This window comes from Rana temporaria, chromosome 6 (assembly GCF_905171775.1).
Source record: "Rana temporaria chromosome 6, aRanTem1.1, whole genome shotgun sequence".
NCBI lineage: Eukaryota > Metazoa > Chordata > Amphibia > Anura > Ranidae > Rana > Rana temporaria.
In genome coordinates this window covers 154,137,284-154,163,426 of record NC_053494.1, presented here as the reverse complement: position 1 = coordinate 154,163,426, position 26,143 = coordinate 154,137,284, and the positions used below count along the sequence as shown (strand labels likewise).

The following is a 26,143-nucleotide window of genomic DNA, read 5'->3' as shown; positions in this document are numbered from 1 at the left end:
TCATGGCACCTCCTGCCCATGTGATATGACTCTGTATCAACTACTACTGTTAATACTACTACTGCTGCTTCTGCTGCCCAGTCAAGACACCTATGTCAGCAGTTATTTCACACCCTATATACTCTTATTAAGACTGCTGTACATCATGGCACCTCCTGCCCATGTGATATGACTCTGTATCAACTACTACTGTTAATACTACTACTGCTGCTTCTGCTGCCCAGTCAAGACACCTATGTCAGCAGTTATTTCACACCCTATATACTCTTATTAAGACTGCTGTACATCATGGCACCTCCTGCCCATGTGATATGACTCTGTATCAACTACTACTGTTAATACTACTACTGCTGCTTCTGCTGCCCAGTCAAGACACCTATGTCAGCAGTTATTTCACACCCTATATACTCTTATTAAGACTGCTGTACATCATGGCACCTCCTGCCCATGTGATATGACTCTGTATCAACTACTACTGTTAATACTACTACTGCTGCTTCTGCTGCCCAGTCAAGACACCTATGTCAGCAGTTATTTCACACCCTATATACTCTTATTAAGACTGCTGTACATCATGGCACCTCCTGCCCATGTGATATGACTCTGTATCAACTACTACTGTTAATACTACTACTGCTGCTTCTGCTGTTGCTGCTGCCGCCCAGTTAATACACCTATGTCAGCAGTTGTTTAACACTCTATATACTCTTATTCCTACTGCTGTTCATCATGGCACCTCCTGCCCATGTGATATGACTCTGTATCAACTACTACTGTTAATACTACTACTGCTGCTTCTGCTGCCCAGTCAAGACACCTATGTCAGCAGTTATTTCACACCCTATATACTCTTATTAAGACTGCTGTACATCATGGCACCTCCTGCCCATGTGATATGACTCTGTATCAACTACTACTGTTAATACTACTACTGCTGCTTCTGCTGCCCAGTCAAGACACCTATGTCAGCAGTTATTTCACACCCTATATACTCTTATTAAGACTGCTGTACATCATGGCACCTCCTGCCCATGTGATATGACTCTGTATCAACTACTACTGTTAATACTACTACTGCTGCTTCTGCTGCCCAGTCAAGACACCTATGTCAGCAGTTATTTCACACCCTATATACTCTTATTAAGACTGCTGTACATCATGGCACCTCCTGCCCATGTGATATGACTCTGTATCAACTACTACTGTTAATACTACTACTGCTGCTTCTGCTGCCCAGTCAAGACACCTATGTCAGCAGTTATTTCACACCCTATATACTCTTATTAAGACTGCTGTACATCATGGCACCTCCTGCCCGAGTGATTTGACACTGTATTGTCAATGTCTACTACTACTATTACAGCTCAGTCAAGACACCTGTGTCCCAATTTTTTGGTACACTATTGACTATTATGACCACTACTGATGCTGTAAAGTATTCCCCAAGTGTTTTTATGCTATGTATTACTATTACCACTACTGCTTGTAAATCGTGCCTGTGTGATACTTAGTGGGAATGCTTTAATAAGCATTCCTAGTATGGATACCCGTAAATGTATTAATCTTAATTAGTGTGAATGCTTTAATAAACATTTCCAGTATTGATATCCGTAAATTTAGTAATCTTATTATTCCTTACGTTTTTTGGTTCTGCGTAACTTCGGCATACTTTCAGCTATTGAGACCATTCAACTGTAAAAATGTTCGTCTCTTTCAGCAAATGATGGGACTTGTTCAAGTTTTTTCCTACTTTTTACACTTTTATAAATTTTTAGCTTTTAAGACCGTTTTTTTAACAATGAAGTCAATGAGAACATCCTTTTCCCCTTTGAATTCACATGCCCTGCCAAAAGTTTCAGCTACTTCATACTTTCACTTACAGACACTGAAAAAACTGTAAAGCGGTCACAAAATATTTAGCTATCCGGCTATGACTTTTCAGATCGTTATCGTTTACAATTTTTTGGTGAAAACGCAATTTACGTTTTGCGAATTTTTCACAAAAATGCGATAGGTTATAATGTAATCCTATGGAGGGGATTTAGAGTCTGTCATGTGACCTTAACATTCTAGATCTTTGTAATTAAAAATATCTTTACAAAAAGGGGAAACAAATTGGTCTCACGCCCACAAGATCTACTTTTCATACACAATTTTTATATCAAAACGTAGCTATGCTTGTCTGGTTTATGGCAATGTGATCAAGTCTGCGATACGTATTTTAGTTTTAGTTATTGGAGCAACAGCCAGAAATTATGTCTCATAGACTCTCATGTTAAATTATCTAAAAAATGTTGCTGCAGAACTCACAAAGACGCTCTTTTCTAAATCGCAGACATGGCCACATTTTTAAGTTTATCTACATAAATTTCATATCGATGCGTTTACAAGGGCCGTGTATTTCAAACGGTGTAGTCGTTGTATCAATTGCATGTACGTTTGAGGATTTATTAAGCTTTGTTTGGAGGCTTAAATCATGTATTAGATCTGTGAATTAAAAGCGTTTGTAATGTTATTTCTTTCTATAAATCACTTTCCTGACCTCAGTGCAATATTCCTCCTCACTGACCTGGGGGGGAGGGGAAACCTATTGAGGGGGGAGGGGCGACCAGGAAGTCAGCATACGCTATACTTTGCAGATAGAGAAAGAAGCTGTGTGTCCTAAAGATAGTGTAGTGGTTATGGTGAATGTCTTTGGCAAGGGGCTCACCAATTAAGCTATTCAGCATTCCCACTCGCATTTTCCTCAGGAAATGCATTGTCTAGTTATATTATATTTTAATACTCCTGCTGCTGCCTCCATGCTGAGTAAAGCTTCATGACCTCTCTGGCACAGCGGATCCACCAACAGCCTCCGCTACAAGCTACCAGACCGGATCTAAACAGCAAGTGTAACTATAACAATGAACCTTATGTTAAACACTGTTTTGCGGCATTTATACTGCAACCATTGGGCTGTCTGCAAGAGCTCATCTGCATTCTCTCTCTTTCTTGCTCTCCCTCTCTCTCTCTTTGTATATATATATATATTGTTGCTTTTGTTATGTTCATTTTTCAACTGTTTATTTTGTGTTCGTCGTGTCTGTGTCGTGTGCTTTAGTTTGTCCTAGGTTACTGTTAAATAAAATAATAGTATAAAATGTTTTTGCTTATTATGAAGTTAAATGTGTTGATGTTGATTTGTTTGATGTTAAGTTAGATGTGTTGAAAAACCTACAAATCTATCTCAAAAAGAAATGAAACATTTCCAAAAAATAATATTTATTAATAAAAACATAATTTCAGATATAACTCTGATTGAGCTTCTGAAGGCGCTCCAGCTTCTCTATATTTTTTAATTGCTGCTGCTCCAGCAGCACATTTTGCTGAATAAGGTAGCGGATCTGGCGCTGATTTGCCTGGATCCTCTGGTGGGTTGTCTTTATGAGCGCGGTCTGCCTCCTCATCTTTCCTGATACTGTTAGGATATAATAAAAAAAAAATTTGGATTTAAAATAACGTTACCAAATAAATAAAAATTTTTTTTTGCTTATTAATCAATCATTATCATGTGTATACACTTGTTATGTGTCTAACACATCCCGGGAGTGCAGAATTATTAGGCAAATGAGTATTTGGACCACATCATCCTCTTTATGCATGTTGTCTTACTCCAAGTTGTATAGGCTCGAAAGCCTACTACAGATTAGGCATATTAGGTAATGTACAACTCTGTAATGAGAAGGTGTGTGGTCTAATGACATCAACACTCTATATCAGGTGTGCATAATTATTAGTCAATTTCCTTTTCTTTGTCAAAATGGGCCAAAAGAAGGATTTGACAGACTCTGAAAAGTCCAAAATAGAGAGATATCTAGCAGAGGGATGCAGCACTCTTAAAGTTGCAAAGCTTCTGAAGCGTGATCATCAAACAAAAGAAGCGTGTGGAAAAACAAAGGTGCAAAATAACTGCCCATGAACTGAGAAAAGTTAAGCGTGCAGCTGCCAAGATGCCACTTGCCACAAGATTGGCCATATTTCAGAGCTGCAACATCACTGGGGTGCCCAAAAGCACAAGGTGTGCAATACCCAGAGACATGGCCAAGGTAAGAAAGGCTGAAAGACGATGACCACTGAACAAGACACACAAGCTGCAACGTCAAGACTGTGCCAATAAATATCTCAAGAAAGATTTTTCTAAGGTTTTATGGACTGCTGAAATGAGAGTGAGTCTTGATGGGCCAGATGGAAGAGCCCGTGGCTGGATTGGTAAAGTGCAGGGAGCTCCAGTCCGACTCAGACGCCAGCAAGGTGGTGGTGGAGTACTGGTTTGGGCTGGTATCATCAAAGATGAGCTTGTGGGGCCTTTTCGGATTGAGGATGGAGTCAAGCTCAACTCCCAGTCCTACTGCCAGATTATGGAAGAGACCTTCTTCAAGCAGTGGTACAGGAAAAAGTCACCATCCTTCAAGAAAAACATGATTTTCATGCAGGACAATGCTCCATCACACGTGTCAAAGTACTCCACAGCGTGGCTGGCAAGAAAGGGTATTAAATAAAAAAAAGTAATGACATGGCCTCCTTGTTCACCTGATCTGAACCCCATTGAGAACCTGTGGTCCATCATCAAATGTGGGATTTACAAGGAGGGAAAACAGTACACCTCTCTGAACAGTGTCTGGGAGGCTGTGGTTGCTGCTGCACGCAATGTTGATGGTGAACAGATCAAAACACTGACAGAATCCATGGATGTCAGGCTTTCGAGTGTCCTTGCAAAGGTGGCTATATTGGTCACTGATTTGTTTTTGTTTTGTTTTTAAATGTCAGAAATGTGTATTTGTGAATGTTGAGATGTTATATTGGTTTCACTTTTAAAAATAAATCATTGAAATGGGTATATATTTATTTTTTGGTTAAGTTGCCTAAAAATTCTGCACAGTAATAGTAGTCACCTGCACACACAGATATCCCCCGAAAATAACTAACACTAAAAACAAACTAAAAAATACTTCCAAAAAAATTCAGCTTTGATATTAATGAGTTTTTGGGGTTCATTGAGAACATGGTTGTTGTTCAATAATAAAATGAATCCTCAAAAATACAACTTGCCTAATAATTATGCACTACCTGTATACTTCTAGCATCAATACCATATTATGGTTCTACAATCTGACAGGTGCGCTTTATATGTTGTCCATTTTTATATCTACATTTTATTGTTGAAATGTTATTAATCATTGTGCACATATTTACCTTCCTGAACGAGGCTCACAGGACCGCTCTCTTCCTCCTGCTCTTCTGCTTGAGAAGTTGGGGTGGTGGGGGGGGGAAGCTCCTCAGCTTGCTCCTCAGCAGGAGCTGGGGTTGGGGAGTGGGAGGGCCCTGGCTGCTCCTCTTCATCCATCTCCTCCTCTGCCGCATCCTCCTCTGCCGCATCCTCCTCCTCCTCCTCATCGGCCTGGCGCCTTCTGCGCTTGGCGCGGATAACTGGCATTGGAGCTCCTATAATAACACAATGTTCATATATTATAAAAATGTTTTCTAATGACGTATGCAAATTCTGTGTACTCTGCTGTATTGTATATGAATACAAATTGATTTATATAGACAGTTAACCAATGGGACAATGTTATATTAAAGGGTCTTGTGGGCACTACAGGGGACTGAGCGTGAGCTGGGATGCAACCATGTTAAAATGAGCTGTTTTTGTCTCCTTTGTTTTGTTCAGACCATCTCATGTTAAAAAAAGGGCCTGATGGAGCACACGGGATTACTATAACAACCCCACTCCTAACACAGGAATTTAGTGGTAATCTATATATATATAAAACTCAACGTGTGTGTGTGCATAAATGTATGTATGTATGTATGTATGTATGTATGTTCCAGCATCACGTACAAACGGCTAAAGATATTTATATGAAACTTGGCACACAGGTTACTTATATGTCAGCCACAAACATAGGATAGGTGGTTTAAACCTTACCCACCCCCACTTGCCATGGTCGGGGTTTTTCTTTAAAGTCCCATGCAAAGCAATGGGAAAATTATGTTCCCACATAACTTCTGTGTTCCTGTCTGCTGTCCCATGTCTTTTTTCAACAGTACTATGAATACCTTGGCTGGTGGTGATATATGTTAGCACAACATGGCATCTTGGTTAACAACATCTGACCTTACATGAATTACATATGACCTTACATAACTGTCACCAAAGGAGCTGCGGTGGCTCCACACGATTGCCACTGCACTGACAAGTGATTCACCTCTGCAGCTAGGGGTTCGGATCCCGCTCTCGGCTACCTGTGAATTGAGTTTGGTGGTCTCAGCCCCGCCCCTGGTGGGTGTGCTATGCGAGGTTGGGTTGGGAGGACCCCCTCACACCCGCCATTGCCAACCGGGGCATGGAGAAAGGTGGCAGATTGCCTCTGGGGGAGGCCTCCCAACTCCTGCAGGCCGGCTCCTCTCTCTTTCGAGTTCACGCACAAAATACACTTTTTAAAAAAAAAACATAACTGTCAACAATAACTTACCTGGATGATATTTAGCCCGAAGACGTCTGACCTGATCCATTTGGCGCCTCTTCAGGTCAGAACACTTCTTCACAATTGCCTTGTGGTCATGTTGGCCGCCAAAGTCAGCGATTAGGGCGCTGACCACAGCCCTTTTCTCTGGCTGCCTCCGCAGCTTATCGTATCCTGTTTCCAGGAACTTCTGCAAGATGAAGAACAAAGTATATTGTAATACTTCTGTTGACAGCCTTATGGATATATGACGTAAATGTATGCTATTCAACAATTGGAAGCATTCTCGCCTTATTAATCAATGACAGGGGTAACATGAAAGATTTTATATCCTGCCATTTCGGTCGCCACCTTTTTTGCATAAATATAGCAGCCATTATCATTTGCATAATTATGAATATATTATTAACAACACAGGATACACGTATAGGGGAGATATGCGTTGCTAACTCTTTTCCCTGTCAGGAGCCTAACGCCCCGGGGGGTCAGAGACGGGACCTTTTTCGGAGGACCACTGACGTATGTACCCGTCGCAGTTTTTTGTGATGTCACTCTTTAGGTGTGTGCACATTTTTCACTGCATCCGGGTGGAGTTTTTGGGTTGTGTTTTGCACGCCACAGGCTTTTCAACAGGAAAAAAACAGCTTGAGGCAGAATGGTTGCAAAACACTACGGGTTTGTTACCTAACTCTGGGTTTCAAGACCAGTCCACCTCCAGCTGTTGCAAAACTACTACTCCCATCAGCCACGGTCTGTCAGTGCATGCTAAGAATTTTACTTTTGCTGCATCTAGGGTGCCACAGTTTAGAGACCCGTGCATAAAGGCCTGAAAAATGGGGGCCTGCAGAACTTACAATACTAGAAGTGCCAGCATTCCCAGGCATGCTGGAAGTTGTAGTTCTGCAACATCTAAAGGGCAATATGTATTCGAACGTCCTTGGGCCTTGAGGACACTGAAGTCAGGACGTTCGCATACGTCCTATGTCCAAAAAATTTTTAAATTCATTATGCTAAATAACAAGGAAAAGTGCCTAAATACACATTTGCCAACCAGGGTGTCTGCAGCTGTCCAGGCATGCTGGGACTTGTAGTTTTGTAAAAGCAGGAGACACATTTTTTGTGAAATACTAATATATGATCATATATACTAACTTTTAAACTAGACTAAAATGCTGGGCTGGGCTGGGACTTGTAGTTTTGTAAAAGCAGGAGACACATTTTTGGTTAAATACTAATATCTGATCATATATACTAACTTTTAAACTAGACTAAAATGCAGTTGAAGATGATGAAATAACAGTGGTCAAAATACTTACACAAATCAGCAACTTTTCCTCAGACTTAGTGAAATTTCTTCCAACCATGTTGCTGTGTGATTGCGCTGCGATCATAAGTTGGAAACTGGCAAGGCTCCAGGAAATGGTCGCGTGTTGTTCGCGTGTTGATTGCGCTGCTTGGACCGAGATGGGTCCATATGGCTTCGGCTGTATGGACCACAGTAACTCTTTTCCCTGTCAGGAGCCTAACGCCCCGGGGGGTCAGAGACGGGACCTTTTCGGAGGACCACTGACGTATGCAACCGTCGCAGTTTTTTGTGATGTCACTCTTTAGGTGTGTGCAAATTTTTCCTTGCACCGGGTGGAGTTTTTGGGTTGTGTTTTGCACGCCACAGGCTTTTCAACAGAAAATAACCAGCTGGAGGCAGAATGGTTGCAAAACACTACGGGTTTGTTACCTAACTCTGGGTTTCAAGACCAGTCCACCTCCAGCTGTTGCAAAACTACTACTCCCATCAGCCACGGTCTGTCAGTGCATGCTAAGAATTTTACTTTTGCTGCATCTAGGGTGCCACAGTTTAGAGACCCGTGCATAAAGGCCTGAAAAATGGGGGCCTGCAGAACTTACAATACTAGAAGTGCCAGCATTCCCAGGCATGCTGGAAGTTGTAGTTCTGCAACATCTAAAGGGCAATATGTATTCGAACGTCCTTGGGCCTTGAGGACACTGAAGTCAGGACGTTCGCATACGTCCTATGTCCAATAAAATGTTAAATTCATTATGCTAAATAACAAGGAAAAGTGCCTAAATACACATTTGCCAACCAGGGTGTCTGCAGCTGTCCAGGCATGCTGGGACTTGTAGTTTTGTAAAAGCAGGAGACACATTTTTGGTTAAATACTAATATCTGATCATATATACTAACTTTTAAACTAGACTTAAATGCAGTTGAAGATGATGAAATAACAGTGGTCAAAATACTTACACAAATCAGCAACTTTTCCTCAGACTTAGTGAAATTGCTTCCAACCATGTTGCTGTAATATTGCGCTGCGATCATAAGTTGGAAACTGGCAAGGCTCCAGGAAATGGTCGCGTGTTGTTCGCGCAATTGCGCATGCGCGATCGAAAAATCGCAATCGCAATATGTATTTTGGTTAAAATATCATACATATTCGATTTCAGAGTGCTGCTACAGCAGTTTTCGAAATATCTGCAATCAATTTCGCATTCGCATGTTGCGATATTTCGATAAAATATCAGGAATATTCTGAGCCAATCAGAGCGCTCCTCCAGCATATCTCGAAATTGCGCAATAAATATCGCATTCGCATGTTGCGATATTTCGATAAAATATCACGAATATTCTGAGCCAATCAGAGAACTCCTCAAGCATATCTCGAAATTCCGCAATAAATATCGCATTCGCATGCTGCGATATTTCGATAAAATATCACGAATATTCTGAGCCAATCAGAGCGCTCCTCCAGCATATCTCGAAATTCCGCAATAAATATCGCATTCGCATGTTGCGATATTTCGATAAAATATCACGAATATTCTGAGCCAATCAGAGCGCTCCTCCAGCATATCTCGAAATTCCGCAATTAATATCGCATTCGCATGTTGCGATATTTCGATAAAATATCACGAATATTCTAAGCCAATCAGAGCGCTCCTACCGCAGTTATTAAAAAAATCGCAATTATTTTCGCATTCGCAATAGCGAAAAATCGCAATCAATTAATTTCGATAAAATATCACGAATATTCGAATTTAGCGAATATATCTCGAATATTCGAATATATATTCGAGATATATCGCGAAATCGAATATGGCATATTCTGCTCAACACTATTTATTATTATCACAATTTTTCATCACGCATTAGCGCAGTGTTTTCCTCTGGTTTTTCCTTAGGATTTTTTACATTCTCCTTTTAATGTTGATATGAACATTTTCAGATTTGCTTGAAAACACTGGCCCAGATTCACGTAGAACCGCGTATCTTTGTGCGGGCGTAATGTATCCTATTTACGTTACGCCTCCACAACTTTGACAGGCAAGTGCTGTATTCTCAAACCAAAGTTGCGGCGGCGTTGCGTAAATAGGCCGGCGTAAGCCCGCCTAATTCAAATGTGGTAGATGTGGGCGTGTGTTATGTAAATTTTATGTAACCGCACGTAAATGACGCTTTTTACGAACGGCGCATGCGCCGTCCGTGAAAGTATCTCAGTGTGCATGCTCCAAATTAACCCGCAAGAAGCCAATGCTTTCGACGTGAACGTAAATGACGCCCAGCCCTATTCGCGAACGACTTACGCAAACGACGTAAAATTTTCAAAATTTGATGCGGGAACGACGTCCATACCTAACATTGGTACGCCTCATGTACGCCTCATATAACAGGGGTAACTTTACGCCGGGAAAAGCCTAACGTAAACGGCGTATCTGTACTGTGTACGTTCGTGAATTCGCATATCTAGCTGATTTACATATTTCTAGGCGTAAATCAGCGTACACGCCCCTAGCGGCCAGCGTAAATATGCATATAAGATCCAACGGCGTAAGAGACTTACGCCGGTCGGATCTCATACAAATCTATGCGTAACTGATTCTGAGAATCAGGCGCATAGATACGACGGCTCAGACTCAGAGTTACGACGCCGTATCTGGAGATACGCCGGCGTAACTCGTACGAGAATCCGGGCCACTATCTTTTATGACAATGTGTTTGAAAACTCTCCACATTCTTCATATATAGCCCTTTACTTAGGAAATCAAACTTACTAATCTAATTACTATTGGCAATGAGAGGAATTCTTCCATTGGACATTTCTTTCTGCAAGTGGCACTGTCATCCAAAGGAACCAATTTGAATCTTCAGAATGCAACCATTTCAAAGGTATGGGATTCCTGGTCCACTTTTGGAGTTTGATTCTAAATATTCTTAGAGCAGTGATTTTTATCTTAATTGCAGTTTCACTCTTAGGCCCCATACACACGTCCGAGAAACTTGACGGGCAAAACACATTGTTTTGCTCGTCGAGTTTCTTGTGAAGCCGCCGAGGATCTCGGCGAGCCAAGTTTCCCCATTGACTAACGAGGAAATAGAGAACATGTTCTCTATTTGGCTCGACGAGTTCCTCGTCGGCTCCCATCGAGTTTCTGGCTGAATTCTGCCGAGAAACTCGGCCGTGTGTACGGGGCCTTAGAGACGGTTCACACTGGGGCGACTCATCAGGCGACTCAGCCGCTTGACAAGTCGCGTCCCATTCTATTCAATAGAACCGTTCTAATAGAAGCGACGCAAGTCGCTCCGACTTAGAAAAAGGTTCTTGTATGAGTTTGGGGGCGACTCGGGGCGACTTGCATTGACTTCTATACAGAAGTCATTTTGCAAGTCACCTTTGAAGTCGTCTTCAGGACGCCTTGTCGAGTCGCCCCCGAAGTCGTGCCGCCCCAGTGTGAACCGGCTCTAAAGGAATGGTGAGTTTTAACGAACTTTTTGCAGGTAGTACTTTATGTTATTTATTTTTCCAACCGTTTCTTTACCCACTAGGATGAATGCAAAGCCAGCACCAGGTTTGCATGTATAAACAGACCTTGCCCAAATCTTCTATTCCAAATGTATACATTCTGGCACAGAGCTCTCACTACAAATACAGTGCTTCCTATATGGGATCTTCATATTTTATATCTGTGCTGCAAAAATAGGTGTAGGTGAAATATCGAATTACAGCATTACGAGGAAACACTATATTCCTACTTTAGTTTTCGTGTTAATACATTGGAATTTTGTATCTTTCAGAGCCTTAACATAAACCTTTATATTCAGCAAATTTATAAAGATAAAGACAACTGTGTACAGATCCTGATATGAACGTCCAATTTAATTGCTAGTACCTGTCTTCTATATTTTGGATTATCTTTTTTTTTTAAGTACATTTTTTTATTTAAAATCCTTGCCACTTCTAGCCTAGTCCATCACAGTGATTGATGGCATCCCGGATGCTCCATTAAGTCCTGAGATATTTGAGTCAATAATCCCAGGAGTCAACAGGCATCCTTCACTTTTGGTGTTGCTTTATTTCTAAACCCGAAATAACAGAATTACAGATGCTGTTAAGCAACATTTTTGAATGAGAGACTCACTACCATGTACGTATTGAACACATAGGGGTAGATTCACGTAGAATGGTGTATCTTTGTGCGGGCGTAACGTATCCTATTTAAGTTACGCCTCTGCAACTTTTACAGGCAAGTGCCGTATTCTCAAAAGAAAGTTGCGGCGGCGTAGCGTAAATAGGCCGGCGTGAGCCCGCTTAATTCAAATTGTGAAGAGGTGGGCGTGTGTTATGTAAATTAACCATGACCCGACGTGATTGACGTTTTTCATGAACGGCGCATGCATGCGTATCTAGCTGATTTACATATTCTAGGCGTAAATCAGCGTACACGCCCCTAGCGGCCAGCGTAAATATGCAGTTAAGATCCGACGGCGTAAGAGACTTACGCCGGTCGGATCTAATAGAAATATATGCATAACTGATTCTATAAATCAGGCGCATAGATACGACGGTTCAGACTCAGAGATACGCCATCGTATCTCCTTTGTGAATCTGGGCCATAGAGTGGCGGCGGCAAGGGCAAAATGAAGTGTTTTGTGTGTATCCTGACAGAGCACTGTACATCACTGCACAGGCGTGAGCCCAGAGCCGTGACTGTCGTAAGCAAAGGGGGCTCTCAAAGCAAAGGGGGAGAACTGAGCTACCAGGGGTGTTTGATCACTCAGTTCTTGGTGTAATGGCGGGGGGGGGGGGGACAGGTGCAGCATTGGATTGATACTGCAGGTGAGTATGGATGTTTTTTTTTTTGTAACCCGGACTTCTCATTTAAGTCATCAACTATTATTAGCAATAGATCTTGGGGATCTCTTATTAACTGTTATGACAAGGTGCTTCAATTTTCATTTAATAGCTAGCAACCCTTCATATTACAATGTTCCTAAAACCAGCAGATCAAAATCATGTAACGTGTTTAGTGTCAATCTGCCTAAAAACTTGGATATTGCTGATAAGAATACCCATACTATTTCAAATAGAAAACATGCTTTAAAAGCATAGTATAAATGCCTTTAAATAAACAGAAAGTTATATAAAACTGGAAAATATCAAGTAAGCCTGATACTTAAGGACAGCTGTATCTTAATTCTAAAATCCAACCATTCCCAGATGCATATACAGGCTACCTGTGAACCATATAAATGGTGGCTTGTGACCCCCAGCAATAGCATTGGCACATTTCCCAGCCTTCCAACAATGTTTAGAATTTCAGTTTTGCTGTAGGTAGGAAATGCATTTGGCTGGGCTTTATTTCTGTAAACAAGTGCTCATAGAAAATGATGGCCAGTGCGAGGTTGTTGTTAGAAAGAAATTCAATGCAATTCAGAAGCCCTCTTGAATTCATACAGCATTAGCCAAAGGATGCCTATGTCTTTTACTGTGGGAAAAATGACAGACATATTTACAGTACTTCATTTTAAAGACAAAAAAGAAAAGAGAGTGCAGAGATCTTGTGCAATAAAGCTTAACTTTTACTGTGAAAATGAAAAACAAATGCATTTGATTTACATCACCCATTTCCTTTGATGATGAGTTAACCATATATAACCTACAGACATGAAATGATAAATGATCTGAATGAACATGGTTATTGTACTTATATAATATTAACTATGCCAATTTTTACTGTCATATTTCTTATCTTGTTGGCTCTTATACATAAAGAGTTTGAATAATAAAAAAAAGATAATGCATCATCAGTGAAAGAAGGGCACATAATGGACAGCCAGATGATGTAATGAAGCCCATCTCAGGATGACAGCACAGCTGCAAGAAAAAACTGTATCTTCCTCCTTTCCTTCTTGACAGGCTTGCAGACTGGGTGGCTAGATGAGGGTGGAAACCCTGCATTTAAACAGCACTCTACTCTCTGGCTCACTCACAGCTGCAGCCATGCAACCGACTCTGACACTGGCTTCATCTCATTATCTGGCTGTGCATTACGTGCCCCTCTTCACTGATTCAGGTGAGTGCATTCCTTTTTAATCATCACAATAAAAGTTAGACTTTTTCTGCACAAGATAATTTCACTCGCTGTTATTTTTTGTCTTTGTTTTAAAGCTTCTAAGTATTCCTTGTGCTGCTGACAAGCAGTGTTAATTTTGGCAGCAAATTTCGCTTTCATTTTAGTCTTAGTCTTAGGACTAAAATGGCATTTTAGTTTTAGTCTCATTTTAGTCTTCTACAAATGTTAGTCTACTAAATCTCTAGTACATTTTAGTCGACTAAAATCATTTTAGTCGACTAAAATCATTTTAGTCTACTAATGTGTTTAGTTAAATAATGCACTATTTAAGCATTTCTCTACCATTTCAAAACTCATTATACACTCCTGGAATGAAAAAAAATAACCTAATATCATGTTATTATTTATGATTTGAATATACTACACAGATACAGGAGGGTAAAAAGGGGGATGGGTATGCTTGTATATCAAAAACAATGTACAAGTAATGGGAGGGATGACATCACTAATGGAGCAAGGGAGGAGGTGGAATCCTTATGAGTAGAGTTACAAAGGGAGGAAACCGAGGGGAAAGTATTACTGGGAGTATGCTATAGGTCCCCTAACAAGAGGGAGGAGGAGGAGGCGGACCTCCTATCACAGTTTGGAATGGCAGTAAGGATGGTAGGTGTCATTATAATGGGGGATTTTAATTATCCAGACATAGACTGGGCGGAAGGAACCGTGCATTCGTCTAAAGCCTCGTACACACGATCAGTCCATCCGATGAGAACGGTCTGAAGGACCATGGTCATAGGTTAACCGATGAAGCTGACTGATGGTCCGTCGTGCCTACACACCATCAGTTCAAAAACCGATCGTGTCAGAACGTGGTCACGTAAAACAGAACAACGTGCTGAAAAAACCGAAGTTCAATGCTTCCAAGCATGCGTCGACTTGTTTCTGAGCATGCATGGGTTTTTAACCGATGCTTTTGCATACTAACGATCGGTTTTGAGATATCGGTTAGGCGTCCATCGGTTCAATTTTAAAGCAAGTTCTCATTTTTTTGACTGACCGATTTTTTTGATCGATCGGTTTGGACTGATGAAAACGGTCCTACAGACCGTTCTCCTCTGGCGATCCTATCATGTGTACGCGGCCTAAGGCTTGCATTTCCTAAATTTCCTAAAGGACAACTTCATGGGTCAGACGGTAAATGCACCAACAAGAAAAAAAGCGTTACTAGACCTACTGATTAGTAACAATACAGACAGATGTGTAAATAAGGGGCAGTTTAGGAAACAGCAATCACAGGTCAATTCGTTTCAGTATAAATCACACAAATAGGAAACATAAGGGGAATACAAAGACACTGAATTTCAAAAGAGCCAACTTTCCTAAACTGCGCTCTTTGCTAGAAGATATTAAATAGGATAAAATCCTGGGAACAAAGAACCTGGGGGAAAAAATGAGAGTGCTTTAACCACTTCCCTACCGGCCCATAGTAAAATGACGTCCACAAAGAACTTCTGCCGTTCAGAGTGGACGTCATGTGACGTCCTGGGCTTTCCGGGTGGATATCTGAATGATGCCTGCAGCTAGAGGCATCATTCAGATATCCTTCTAAACTGCCGGCGATTCTGCACAACGTAAGAACGATCATAGCGGCGGTTCCGCCGCTAGATCGTTCTTACAGGCGGCGGGAGGGGACATCCCCCCCCTCCCGCCGCCATCCGGTGCTTCTCCGGGCTCTCCCGTGCCATCGGGGGCCCGGAGAACGAATCGTCCGGCGCTCGCAGGAAGCATAGAGATGACTGGTGACCAGATGGTCACCAGTCATCTCTATGACCGTCGGAGGACCCGGGCGCGATGTGATGACGTCACGCCCGGGTCCCCGTAAGTAAACAAAGCCGCGATTGCGGCTGCTAAGCAACCACAAGCATGAGATCGGTGAATTTTTTTTCACCGATTTCATGCTTTACAGCCTGGAGGAGAGATGTGGGGTCTTATTGACCCCGCATCTCTCCATAAAGAGTACCTGTCACACACATTCCTATTACAAGGGATGTTTACATTCCTTGTAATAGGAATAAAAGTGATAAAAAAAAAAAAAAAATTAAAAAAAAAAGTGTAAAAAAAGAAATAAATATATAAAAAAAAAAAAAGAAATAAAAAAAAAAATTTTTAACGCCCCTGTCCCCGGTAGCTTGCGCGCAGAAGCGAACGCACACGCAAGTCCCGCCGACATATGTAAACGCCGTTTAAACCACATATGTGAGGTATCGCCGCGTGCGTTAGAGTGCCAGCAACAATTATAGCACTAGATCTCCTCTGTAAATCTAAACTGGTAACTTGTAAAAAATTTCAAATCGTTGCCTATGGAGATTTTTAAGTACCGAAGTTTGGCGCCATTCCATGAGTGTGCGCAATTTTAAAGCGTGACATGTTAGGTATCTATTTACTCGGTGTAACATCATATTTCATATTTTACAAAAAAATTGGGCTAACTTTACTGTTTTTAAATTTTTTTAATTCATGAAACAATTTTTTTCCCAAAAAAAGGCGTTTGAAAAATTATTGCGCAAATACCGTGCAAGATAAAAGGTTTCAATGACCGTCGTTTTATTCCCTAGGGTGTCTGCTAAAAAAACATATATAATGTTTGGGGGTTCTGCGTAATTTTCTAGCAAAAAAATTATGATTTGTACATGTAGGAGAGAAGTGCCAGAATAGGCCCGGTATGGATGGGTGTATAACTGCCCGGTATGGAAGAGGTTAAGAGCATATTAAATATGGCTATTAGCCAATGCATCCCAATGGGAAATACATTTAAAAGAGCTAATATAAGTCCTGGGTGCCTTAACTCTAATGTAAAAATGAATAAAAAAGCAAAGGAGAAGGCCTCTAAAAAATCCAAGGCTGAGGGGTAATCATCAGCATTCCAACTTTACAAAGTATACAATAAGAAATGTAAGGTTGCAATCAGGGCAGCTAAGATAGAACATGAAAGGCACATAGCAGAGGAGAGTAAAAAAAATCCCAAGAAATCCTTTAAGTATACAAAAAGCATGAGGTCAGATCGTATTGGCCCCATAAAGAATGATGAAGGGAATTTGGTTACAAAGGATGGACCTGCTCCATGCTTCTCTTTTTCTCATGTTTGTTATTTAGATGGCCCAGGAGATTTGAGAGTATATGCTACGGTATAGATTTATTTTTGTATTTAAGTGCATGTTAGAGGATAGATCCATTCGTGTACCTATATGTACTTTTTTATGTATGTATGTGTACTTTGAGAATGTTTTGTATTTTTATGAATGACTTGCAAATTGTTTTGCAAAGTATGTAAGATTTTTTATCTGTAAAAATTTAATAAAAATAACTTAACTACAAAGGATGGAGAGATGGCGATTTTGAATTTATTCTTCTCCTCAATCTTCACAAGGGAAACGGGGGAATTCAGTAACCAAGACTGCAATGTTTATCGTTATGACACGTCACAGGAAGCACCATCATGCCTAACAGAGGACAGAATTAGGAATAGACTTGAAAAGCTTAACATTAATAAGTCACCGGGACCAGATGACTTGGACCCGAGGGTCTTTAAGGAACTCAGTCAACTAATTTCCAGACCATTACATGGATTGAAAACTGGCTACAGGGGCGAGCTCAGAGGGTGGTGATAAATGGCGAGTACTCGGAATGGTCGGGTGGAAAGTGGGGTCCCCCAGGGTTCTGTCCTGAGACCAATTCTATTTTATTTATTCATAAACAAAATGGAGGATGGGATAAATAGCTCAATCTCTGTTTTTGCAGACAATACTAAGCTAAGCGGGGCAATAATTTCTCCCCAGGATGTGGAAACCTTGTAAGATCTGAACAAATTAATGGGGTGGGCAACTACATGGCAAATTAGGTTTAATGTAGAAAAATGTAAAATAATGCATTTGGGTGCCAAAAATATGAATGCAATCTACTCACTAGGGAGAGAACCTCTGGGGGAATCTAGGATGGAAAAGGACCTGGGGGTCTTAGTAGATGACATGCTAAGTAATGGCATGCAATGCCAAGCTGCTGCAAGCAAAGGCAACAGAATATTAGCATGCATTAAAAAGGGGATCAACTCCAGAGATAAAACGATAATTCACCCACTCTACAAGACTCTGGTCTAGCCGCATATGGAGTATGCCGTCCAGTCCTGGGCTCCAGTCCTCAGGGAGGATGTGCTGGAACTGGAGAGAGTCCAGAGAAGGGCAACAAAGCTAATTAAGGGACTACAGGACCTTAGTTATGAGGAAATGTTATGAGCACTGAACTTATTCTCTCTGAAGAAGAGATTTTTGAGAGGGAATATGATTTCAATGTACAAACACTGCACTGGTGACCTCACAATAGGGATAAAAGTTTTCGGTGCAAGGGAACATAAAAAGACACGCGGCCATTCACTAAAATTAGAAGAAAAGAGGTTTAACCTTAAACTGTGTAGAGGGTTCTTTACGATAAGAGCGGTAAGGATGTGAAATTCTCTTCCACGAGCAGTGGTTTCAGCAGGGAGCATAGATTATTTCAAGAAACTATTAGATAGGCACAAATTATCTCAACATACAGGGATATACAATGTAATATTGACATAAAAGCACACAGGATGGACTTGTGTCTTTTTTCAACCTCACCAACTATGTAACTATGTAACCGATTTAGCAGTTATATAACATCTTTACTCTGTAAAATCAAGTTTTGTTACAAAAATATTGCTTTTTTGAGTCACTGCTTCATTCCTTGCTATAAGTGCATGCTATTTTTCTTTTGTTGAGAACAAGTAGCCCAAAGCCCACCCACACACTGCACAGACAATTAAATCACTGTGTGGACTAATGCTTGCACGAGTGGGACATACCAAAGAGCAAGATCCTAAGCGTTATAACATACAATAGGAGTAATATGGTGGCAGCATTTAAACAAACCACAGCGGCAGCAGAAGAACCACCTAGCTCTAGGGAGGAAGACCCCATGACAGAAAGTGACTGTCCAAAATGAATGATCCATGGTGAGCCATTTTTATTATTCTTTTACATGATGACAATAGAGTCAATTATCAAATGGATATGAAATGAATGATCTTTGGGCTGTCTGCTCTTTATTTGTATCTCGTGTAAAACTATTCCCATAAAATGTTGGACCGGACACTGTGTGTGGTCTCATCTGGTGTAAGGAGGCAGGTGTTAAAAATATCTTTGATATAGCAAGATAAATAGTGAACGTCTTCAAGTTTTCCATTCCATTGCAACACTGAAGATATTGGAGCATTGTGGCCTTATGCCGCGTACACACGATCGAAAATTCCGACAAGAAAAGTCAGATGTGAGCTTTTGGTCAGGAATTCCGACCATGTGTATGCTCCGGACTTTTGCTGTCGGAATTTACGCCAACAAAAGATTGAGAGCAGGTTATGCCGACGCGCGTGCCCGGTGGTCGCGATCACCACCGGGCACCCGCGAACGCTCGTTACAGAGCGAGAACCGGGAGCTGTGTGTATAAACACACAGCTCCCAGTCCTGTCAGGGGGAGAAATGCCTGACCGTCTGTTCATACAATATATGAACAGCGATCAGTCATTTCCCCTAGTCAGTCCACCCCCCTTCAGTTATAACACAGCCAGGGAACATACTTAACCCCTTCCTCGCCCCCTAGTGTTAACCCCTTCCCTGCCAGTGGAATTTTTATAGCACTGATCGCTATAAAAATGACAAAAATGTGTCAAAAGTGTCCGCCATAATGTTGCAGTACCGATAAAAATTGCTGATCGCCGCCATTACTAGTAAAAAAAATATATTAATAAAAATGCCATAAAACTATGCCCTATATTGTAAACGCTATAACTTTTGCGCAAACCAATCAATAAATGCTTATTGCGATATTTTTTTACAAAAAATATGTAGAAGAAACTGAGGAAATTTTTTTTATATACTTTTGGGGGATATTTATTATAGCAAAAAGTTAAAAATATAATTTTTTTCAAAATTGACGCTCTATTTTTGTTTATAGCGCAAAAACTAAAAACCACAGAGGTGATCAAATACCACAAAAAGAAAGCTCTATTTGTGGGAAAAAAAGGATGCCAATTTTGTTTGGGAGCCACGTCGCACGACCGCGCAATTGTCAGTTAAAGCGACGCAGTGCCGAATCGCAAAACGTGGCCTGGTCTTTGACCAGCAATATGGTCCGGGGCTAAAGTGGTTAAACAGAACACTAGCTACCAAGACCATGCCACAATTGCACAGAAAATTAAAGGGATTGTGAACCAGCATTTTGCTTCTTTTTAGACCCAGGTCACTGCTGATGAAATGTTCTCACCAGCTCTTGCAGCAGCTGCTTGTTTTTTTGTCAATTCTGCTGTCTGTGAAAACCAGGGCTCAAGTCCTGCGGGAACGCGCGGGAACGGAGTCCCTGCACTTTTTTCACAGCAGAAACGTGGTTTCCTTTGCAGGACTAGAGCAGCCGAGCTGCCCGAGCCAATCCTTCGCTAAGCGGCGATGCCCAGCTCGAGTCACTGTCAGGGGCAGGCGAACCGTAGTAATCCTTTATGTTACTGGCCGCTTCCTGTATATGGATTCATCAGGTAGTGTGCGGGTATTCCGTCACTTCCTCAATGCCGTAATTTGTCTGAATGGTAGTCTGAGGAGGCCTGTAATGCTGCAAAGTGCTCTGGATGGTGGTCTGAGGGGGACTGTAATGCTGCAGCGTGCTCTGGACGTTGGTCTTAGGCAGGTCTGAGGGATGGCCTGTAATGCACAGTGCCCTGGATGCCAGTGGTCAGAGGATGACTGTTGTATTGCTGCACAGTGCTGGATGGATGGTAGTCTCAGGTCTGAGGGATGGCCTGTAATGCACAGTGCCCTGGATGCCAGTGCCAGTGGTCAGAGGAGGCCTGTAATGCTGCACAGTGCTGGATGGTGGTCTGAGGGATGGCCTGTAATACATAGTGCCCTGGATGCCACGGCCAGTGGTCACAAGAGGCATTTAATGCTGCACAGTGCTGGATAGTGGTCTGAGGGAAGGCCTCAGGCCTGCTGTAATTGTAATGTACTACACAACTGTTACTGCCTCACAGTCTGCTCTGCTCTCTGTCTGCTCTGGGCGCCTGGTGGTGTGGTTATCTCATGAGCCGGGACTCGGGAGTGGGACAGACTCAGTCTCGTTGGGACTCGGGAGGCCTGACTGGCCTGTAATGTGCATTGCTGCTCTCTCTGGTTTCTGGCAGTCGTCACGGTGCAGTCGAATGTGCTTGCTTGCTGGGAGTGGATTGCGGGAACAGGCAGAGCTCCGTGAAAAAACTGAATTTAGTTCATAAGGGTAAACATCCCTGACTCACATTTTCCTCCATATTTCGTTTGTTAACAAAAACGGATTCGATTTTTGTCATAGTTTTTGTCAGTGGACGAAAATGTGCTGTACTTTTTGTTTTGTTTTCATCACTGTAAAAATGCCACTGACGAAAACTTTGACGAAAACGTTTTTTTTTTACAAATGAACACAGCTGACAAGTGAGTTGCAGCATCCTGACTTTAGTGACCTAAAGAGATTTTTTTTACTCTAGATAGATTGTTCCCAAGGATGCTGTACAGTGTGGAAGGAATAAGTGTTATCTTTTCCCCAGTGTTTCTAGTGTGGTGATATTTACTTTTATTTACCTTTAAACATGCTATCACTGTTGAGGGATATGTAAGACCAGCCATATTGGAAGATCTTCTGTACATCCTAAGAAAAAAGGAAAATCATTAAAATATATATATATATTTATTTTGCTATAAATAAATGAATACAAATTTGTAGTTGAGAAGTCACAATGACCAATAAAAAGTTCTTAGTATTGTCACAGGAGATCAGCTCATCTGATAATTAGAAGCTTTCCCCCTTTCTGAAATTAAGACATCATATCATAGATAAGCTGGTCTGTCATTTGAAGCTCTAGAATGGTTGTTTAGACCTGAGTTTTTCTTTAAACCTAGTTTGTACAGCCAGGTCAACTAGCCCAACAATAACCTGTATAATATAATTTTATTAATTTACATTGTAAATTAAATTAAAATGCGCACTAACGTAATTACAATGGGGGATTTCCTTTTTAAAATAACTGAAACTTGCTTGGGAGAAATTAAGATTTCATTACAGTATTTCATCATGCTGGGTTTTGTTACTGTTAATTCATTGCTAAAAAATCATATAGTCTCAATTCACAAAGCAAAGACCAGGGTAAGGATTCTTATTTTCAAAAAAGTGTCAATTACTTTTAGTTAGTTCAATATGATTCAAAGGCACTGTAAAGTTTCATGGTTTTTCACCTTAATGCATTCTATGCATTAAAGTGAAAAACCTTTTTTGCTGCAGCTGCCCCCAGAACCCATCTGCCACCTGAGCCCATCCGTTCCAGTGATGAGCACAAGCCCAGCAGCTCCAGCTTCTGTCTCTGTCCTCATTGGATAGATTGATAGCAGCAGGAGCCATTGGCTCCCGCTACTGTCAATTAAATCCAGTGACACGGGAGCAGGGGCGGGGCCGAGTCCCACTATCTGTGTCAATGGACAGTACAAAGTTCAGAACAAAATGAACACACGTGCCTAATTTATTTTGCTGCAGGACAATGACCCTAAACATGCAGTCAATGTCTTTAGGAACTATCTTCAGGGTAAAGGAGAACAAGGAGTCCTGGAAGTGATGGTTTGGCCCCCACAGAACCCTGATCCCAACATCATTGAAGGGTTTGTAAAGGAATTTTTTTTATCTTAATAGCTTTCTTTACCTTAATGCAGTGCTGTTTTCATGTCCTCATTGTTCGTTTTTGCTCTCAAGTTGCTGTAATTCTTCTCTGATCTCCACACTTCCTGGTTGTCTGTTTCCTGATAACCACAGTGCTGGGAGCTTTCTCTCTGTGGTCACTTACTTCAAGGAGGTGTGATTACTGTGTGTCTAAAACCCCTCAGCACCAATCAGTTTCGTTTTCCAAACCATCACTGCCCTGTATTGGCACTGTGGCTCTGTACAGCAGGGAGGCAGGAAACAACATGCAAAAACGAAACTAGAAACTACAGGTACATTATATAATTGATTTTTATTTATTTTTAATCGTTTTTAAATGGAATCAGTTAACTATTATGTCTCTATACCCTGTAAACAGTCATTTCAGCATAATTTTTTTTTTATTTACAACTCCTTTAAGTCTGTCTGGAATCTCACGAAGAGACAAAGATTTGAGGCGGCTTACATCCACAGAAAATCTGTGGTTAGTTCTCTAAAATGTTTGGAACAACCTACCTGCCAAGTTCCTTCAAAAACTGTGTGCAAGTGTACCTAGAAGTTTTAATGCTGTTTTGAAGGCAAAGGGTGGTCACACCAAATATTGAATAGATTCAGATTTCTCTTCTGTTCATTTATTTTCCATTTTGTTAATTGAGGAAAATAAACAATTAACATGTCCATTTCTGAAAGTATTTTTTTATATATATTGTTTTTGCAGACTAAATGTAGTTTCACTGCCCTGTACACACATGATCAGTCCATCCGATGAGAACGGACCGATGGACTGTTTTCATCAGTTAACCGATGAAGCTGACTGATGGTCCGTCACGCCTACACACCATTGGTTAAAAAAACGATCATATCAGAACGCGGTGACGTAAAACACAACAACGTGCTGACAAAAACGAAGTTCAATGATTTCAAGTATGCGTCGACTTGATTCTGAGCATGCGTGGATTTTTAACCGATGGTTGTGCCTACTAACAATCGTTTTTTTCCCATCAGTTAGGAATCCATCGGTTAAATTTAAAACAAGTTGGATTTTTTTCAACCGATGGTTAAATAACCGACGACGCCCCCCACACAATCGGTTTGGACCGATGAAAACGGTCCATTAGACCATTCTCATTGGTTTAACCAATCGTTTGTACGCTACCTAAGAGTTCCATCTCTGTCAACTGTCAACCACCTGGCCTCGCGTAATGTCTCCCAAATTGTAAGTATTTTGCAATTGTTTATAAGAAGCTCTGGTCAATATAAGAGCTAAGTGACAGTACATAAAATACTTGGAAAAACTCAGAAATACTCAGTTATTGAGCCTTTCCGAGGTTTTCCAAGTTCAGCCGAGCTGTCCCGAGGCTCTCCGGCACCCCCCACCTTTGGCCACATGTGGTATTGCATGCCATAGAAGTCAATGCATAACAAATTATTTTAGTTTCCATTGACTTCTATATGGAAACTCATTTCATTAGTTACATATTGGGAGAGGATGTATACAGTACATTTAGGTTTAGGTAGCCAACCAGCCCTAGAAATTGCTGCCACATGTGGGTCATGGTGTATCCCCTACCAGACCATAACAATTTGTCTCACACATGGGGCAGCGAGTGGAGCCATTGTTCACATACGAAGTACACTCGCCTAAATATCTAGGTGCCTATCAATAACTCATTAGTTACTATATCAGTGATTGCTTAGTTTTAATATTACAACTAGAGTTGTTTTATTTATTCACAGAAATGAAATATTACAAGTATGCTTGTGCTTTTTACTAGTATTTTTTCCTTTATTATTGAAACACTTGACAAATATGTCTTGTTACTGTCAATTAAAGCAGAACACAACTATAGCTCACCTTTCAACGAATATTCCAGCTTGAACTGCATGGACGATACTTCGAAACTTTGGTTTTTCTTCAGGCCTCCTTCTCCTCATGCCCATTTTCCTTGTGAAGGTGGATGCCAACCAGTCTCTCACCTCCATCGGAACCGAGTCTGTGTGGATGTCAGAGAGCTCATCCTCTGTATCCAATAGGCGTCTACATTTTTGGTATAAATAACATTTGATAGATTTAGCATAAGGTGCATGACAGTAACATGAAGAAATGTCCTATACCAATAGTCATATTTTTTAATTAAACAAGCCTCTGTGATATATTAATGCTATTATTTATTCATTATTTATTCAGTTATAATTTTCCCATTCTTTAACCTCTAATTAGAGAGAAGGAAAGAAGGGTAAATGGGCCATCTAAGGATTCTATGTTCCTGACCTCAAACTTTACCCCTTCATATCAGATTCCAAGGTATATTCTGTGTCTAGCGGGGGGAGCTTTTACCAGCTGAATGTGCATGGTACAACTCCAAACCATAAATGTGAGAAACTGAGAGTTTTTGTCTTTCTGAAAGCTTGGCAATAGATATGTCACATTTTGGAAAAAGCAATGTAAAAAAAAGCAAAAAAACAAAAACAAATAAACGATTGAAAGTAGACAAATAACAATCAAATACGCAACGAAAGGAAAAACACAATTGCAAAAAAAAAAACCACACTATTTTCTCAAGCAGCTCAATTTGAGAAATTAAGAGTTTTCACTTTGCTGGAAGGTACCAAGGTCACCAAAATTACTCATCCCTACTCATGATGGTGCAATTTCTTAAAGAGAATCGGGCACCTTCTTTAAAAAATGCAGGAAAAGTCACAGAAAAATCAGGCACTTTAAATGCTTCCTTGTAGTGTTTTTTTCTTTCCATACATTTTTTCTAAATCCCTTGCAATGTGCCTATGCATTTGCTAGAACATTTGACTACTCCAGAGAGAGTCATTGCCCTAGCACTGATCCTTCCTCCATGCACTTCATTCTCCTCTCCTCTTCTAGTTATTGTCTCTGGTCCAGCATATCCACTCCTCCCATCACTTCACTACATAACCTTTGTTGTAGCTGTGAATGGGAATGCTAAAGTGTTGCCTGAGTTACAGCTCTGAGTGTGCTAGGGCTGCTTACAAGATGGCAGCAACCAGCAGCAGTTATAGGGCTTTTGGATGTCTACACAAGGGAGGCTTTTGTAGGTAAATGTATAAAATATGTTAAATGCACATAGAGTCTTATGGGAAGATCTTTGTTAGAATGAATGGTCTGATGACAGGGTCTCTTACATTTTTAAATAACAAGCGGAAGTTCAACTTTGAGAAACAATTTTTATTCATGCCTTCCATGTGATCCAACTGCCAATTTCTTTTGATCACTCCCTTAGTTTATGACTCTGGAATGACTCTGGACAAGGATAGGGAAGCAGACTGGTTAGTAATTTTCAAATTATAATGCCACAAATGTTGTTTTGGACTGCAAAGGCAAATTGCCCTACCAATATCTTTAATCATAATACTCTGAGATTTGACTGTTTTGAGTTGGTAGATACAGGGGTTTTCTATTTTTAACAAAAAAATTAAAAACCCTTAATTTATGTGCAATTTCCAAATGTGCCACGCTGCTT

General features: G+C 40.9%; 1 protein-coding gene across 2 annotated transcripts in view; it reads right to left on the bottom strand.

The window, feature by feature from the left end:
- The window catches only part of PDE1A (phosphodiesterase 1A), a 340,988-nt gene that overhangs the window by 73,640 nt on the left and 241,205 nt on the right, over nucleotides 1–26,143 (bottom strand). For both annotated transcript variants that reach the window (XM_040357635.1, XM_040357636.1), the window contains exons 3-4: nucleotides 24,505–24,687; nucleotides 21,545–21,611 (exon numbers count right to left, since the gene is read on the bottom strand). In XM_040357635.1, the coding sequence (XP_040213569.1) occupies nucleotides 21,545–21,611; nucleotides 24,505–24,687 (250 nt within the window). The remainder of the gene's footprint in view (nucleotides 1–21,544; nucleotides 21,612–24,504; nucleotides 24,688–26,143) is intronic.